At 40.1% G+C, this 4395-nt stretch overlaps 1 gene segment (V, D, J or C); it reads right to left on the reverse strand.

Moving 5' to 3' along the window:
• Positions 1 to 627: 627 nt before the first annotated feature.
• Positions 628 to 1854, reverse strand: LOC102977361 (immunoglobulin kappa variable 2-29-like). The segment is given in 2 exon segments: positions 628 to 959; positions 1806 to 1854. Coding segments are annotated over 2 exon segments (381 nt in total).
• Positions 1855 to 4395: the final 2541 nt, after the last annotated feature.

Genomic DNA, 4395 nt, shown 5'->3' on the forward strand with positions numbered 1-4395 from the left:
AGAAGCCAAAGAGCTACTGTGTGTGTGTCGACTAGAGTCTCTTCATGTTTCCATTCCTGCAGTCTTCCCACACTTTAAAATTCTTAACTTTTGTGAAAAAAAAAAAAAACAAAAAACCCCTCATATCATTCTGTGTTCTTCCAGTGTGCTACGGGGTAAATTCTATGCCCTACAGTTTATTTTTTGATCCCTACTTTTGGAATTTTAATATCTCACATTTTCTTTCTGTGAAAGGTAATCGAGACAAATCAGAGATGTTTAGCATTAGGATATTTTATGGACTATGGATTTACAATTGACTATTTAGATACTCATAACCCCAAAGTCTTACTGATGTTGTCAGCTAACCCCCCCTGAGGACAGCTGTGTAGACTGCTGTCTAGAACATGGTAAACAAGTAGGAAGATACTGCTGGTTCTGTCAGGCAAGGCTCTGCAGCTGATGGGGCCTTAACCTGTGGTGTCTGAGGAGTAGAGGAAGCTTTCATGGTCCAGAGGCCTCAGTTTCAAACCACTCCCCTCATTCTCGAACATCTTCCTCTTACACTGACTCAGAGAATCTGCCTGCCTGCTCCCCAGACAGTCAACATATGTGGGCAGCTGGGCCACTCGGAGAGGGTGTTTGTGTTCAGGGCTGTACCACTGTGGGAGGATATTCCATGCCTTGCTGGCAGTAATAAACTCCAACATCCTCAGCCTCCACCCTGCTGATTTTTAGTGTGAAATCTGTCCCTGACCCACTGCCAGTGAACCTGTCTGGGACCCCAGAGGCTCGGTTGGAAACCTCATAGATCAGAAGCTGTGGAGACTGGCCTGGTTTCTGCAGGTACCAATTCAAATAAGTGTCTCCATCACTATCTAGGAGGCTCTGACTGGATCTGCAGGAGATGGAGGCCGGGTCTCCAGGGATGACAGACAGGGGGAGTGGAGTCTGGGTCAGCACAATATCCCCACTGGATCCTAAAATAGAGAAAAGTACAAGATTATGGACAAAATTTATAAACCACTTTCAGAATTTTCCTTTTGTTATTTACTTCAGGGTAAATCATTTTAAAAATTCTGATTAATACCTCAAATATCCAATTTCAAAAAGAACCCAAGATTTGCAAGGTAAAAAGAGGTCTCTAGAGGCCATATTCCTGTCCACACTTTCTATGCCACAGTCTTCACCAGAGCACAGGTACTTGTTTCTTTTGGTCTCTTTCTCATTACTCATATTGCTAAACATCACAGGCCCTTTACAGAGGGTAATGTGTGCATCTAACACACGGACAGATACACATGAAAAGCAGTGGTGCCCCCAGAGCTCACCCTCCCACCCTCCGTCTCATCTCCCCTCCGTCCTTACCTGGGATGCAAAGTATTAGCAGCCCCAGGAGCTGAGCAGGGAAGGGTCAGCACAATATCCCCACTGGATCCTAAAATAGAGAAAAGTACAAGATTATGGACAAAATTTATAAACCACTTTCAGAATTTTCCTTTTGTTATTTACTTCAGGGTAAATCATTTTAAAAATTCTGATTAATACCTCAAATATCCAATTTCAAAAAGAACCCAAGATTTGCAAGGTAAAAAGAGGTCTCTAGAGGCCATATTCCTGTCCACACTTTCTATGCCACAGTCTTCACCAGAGCACAGGTACTTGTTTCTTTTGGTCTCTTTCTCATTACTCATATTGCTAAACATCACAGGCCCTTTACAGAGGGTAATGTGTGCATCTAACACACGGACAGATACACATGAAAAGCAGTGGTGCCCCCAGAGCTCACCCTCCCACCCTCCGTCTCATCTCCCCTCCGTCCTTACCTGGGATGCAAAGTATTAGCAGCCCCAGGAGCTGAGCAGGGAACCCCATTGTCAGAAGCTGGAATTGATGAGTCCTGATAAGTCAGAGCAAGACTGGAGCTGAGCTTTTATCTCAGACTTGCAGGGGAAGGTCCTCCCTGGAGAACAGCATGCAAATCCCCTGGGGGAGGGCAGCTGTGTGGAAAGAGCCAGTGGGAGGGAGGGAGGGGCTCAACTTTGGGCAAAGTGAAATAAAGGCCTTCTGTGTTTGGAATAAAATGAACACCTAAAATCCATACTTCTTGGAATAGTGGGAAGAAGAATTCCACTGTGAAAGTCCGGACTGATTGCAAGAACCCAGTGTACATGGCCTGCGGCTCTAAGAAAGCATCGGAGACCCTGAGGTGTAGACAGGTGTGTCCAGGGTCAATATCCGGGAGGGGAACAGCCATCTTGTTCTGATTCTTCCAGGCTGATCTAGATAAGAGAACATCTCCTTCCCCACTAGTACTGACCATCAGAACTTTCTCCAAATAACTGCATAGAGTTAAGCTGGTTCAAGAGCTGTCAGGTAACTGCAGTTCCCAGGTTACCTGCTTAAGAATGTTAGAAACAGGTGTCAGAACTGGTCTTTTCCTGAGACCTCGTGAATTATATTTCAAAGACCACTTAAATCACAAGAACTTGACAGTAAAATGAAATACCTGAAAACCAGTTGTTTTACTCTGGTGAATAATCTATCACAGTTCTATGTCTCTCTCTGTCTCTCTCTGTCTCTTTCTGTCTCTGTCCCTCTCTCTCTCTCTATCTCTCTGTCTCTCTGTCTCTCTCTCTCTCTATATATATATATATGTTTTGTACATACACACACACACACACACACATATATATACACATATATATGTCAGATTAATCAAAGGAAAAAATTCACTTGGGATGATGGAACATGATGAAAAAACAACGATTTTATATTATTTTTTCTGAGTGGTGCTTAGAAAAACTCATCTCCTGTTGACTCTTTCTCACCTAGTAGAACCAGGTCCTGCAGGGTTTCCTGGATCTTGTCAGCTCTGTGTGAGGACCTAAGGTTCTCACTGGCCTGTATGTTGGAAGCCACAGCCATGAGTCTACATTTCAAAAGGAGATGCCCTTTCTGAGAAAAGCAATGACTGGATCCTTTATTTTAATGTCTCAGTGTAGCCTGTGTCTATCATTGACACATTCCTGGGCTTTTATTTAAGAATGGTCATTATGGAACATGGTTCCAGACCACCACTGCTCAGGGCATCAGTCTGTCACACCAGCTTTCATTAAATGGGAAAACAACACGACTATTCTCACGTGTCAGCCTGGTGCAGGTCATGGTGAATTGAACAGCTCCTGAAACATAGTGCCAATGTCAAATTGCTTTTGTCTTGGAAATAAAACCTTGGAGAAATTGAAAAAGTTGACTTTGCCATCTTATTAAAGTTTGGATAATTTAAATCCAAAGTCAGACTTAATTGACCAAGACAAATTAACTAATACGATACTATGCAAGATTCCACAAGAACATCTGGTCTGAATATTCTCTGGGAAATATTCAAGAATAAAATCTTGAAACAATGCTGAAAAAATAACTGAGCAAAAATTATGTTCATCTTTAAACTCTGAACCCTATGGCAATAATCTCATTAACGGAGATAAGGCATGGTGTAGAGGTACAAGTAGAATTACACATGTTCCATATTTCACTGTTCAAAATATTATTTACTCTTTCATTTTATCTATTTCTTAAAGTTTTTGCTTTCCTTGGCCTGTTTTTTTTTTTTGTTTTTTTTTTTTTAATGATGGTAGCAAAAAGACTCTGGGTTTTACTCCTGGCTTATGAAGGTACCAAGACAAATAGGTGTTTCTACTAGGTAGCAGGCTGCTATCCTGAAATTCCAGCCCTCTACTCAACCATGTAGTGAAAGAAGTCAAAAGATAAGCACCTGAAAGAAATACAAACAAACATGAAGCAAAATGGAGAAATTATTATAAATATTAAAGCTACTTTTATAGGAATCTTTTAACATGTTTTAACTTAAGAACTGTTTTTATGCTCTATTATTAGATCAATACTGTTTCCCTAAACTTATATTGAAGTTTTAGCCCCCAGAACCTCAGAATATGACATTATTTGGAAAATATTCATTGTAGATATAATTAGGTTAATTAGGATGTGGTTATACTGTAGTATCGTTGGCCTTTTTATAACTGAAATATAGTTAATGTAAAATATCATGTTAGTTTCAGATGCACAGCACAGTGACATATATATATATATATATATATATATATGAAACGCTTCCCTTATAGGTTATAACAAAATATTGAGTACAGTTCCCCGAGCTATACAGTAGATCCTTGTAGGTTATCTATTTTATATAAAGTAGTGTGCATATGTTAATCCCAACCTCAGTTTATCCCTTGCCCCACCTCCCTTTCCCCTTTGGTAACCATTAAGTTTTTTTTTTTTAATTTTTATTCGAATATAGTTGATTTACAATGTGTTAGTTTCAGGTGTATAGCAAAGTGAATCAGATATATATATATATATATATATATATATATATACTGGGAGGATCCC

This window comes from Physeter macrocephalus, chromosome 12, assembly GCF_002837175.3.
Source record: "Physeter macrocephalus isolate SW-GA chromosome 12, ASM283717v5, whole genome shotgun sequence".
NCBI classification, from domain to species: domain Eukaryota; kingdom Metazoa; phylum Chordata; class Mammalia; order Artiodactyla; family Physeteridae; genus Physeter; species Physeter macrocephalus.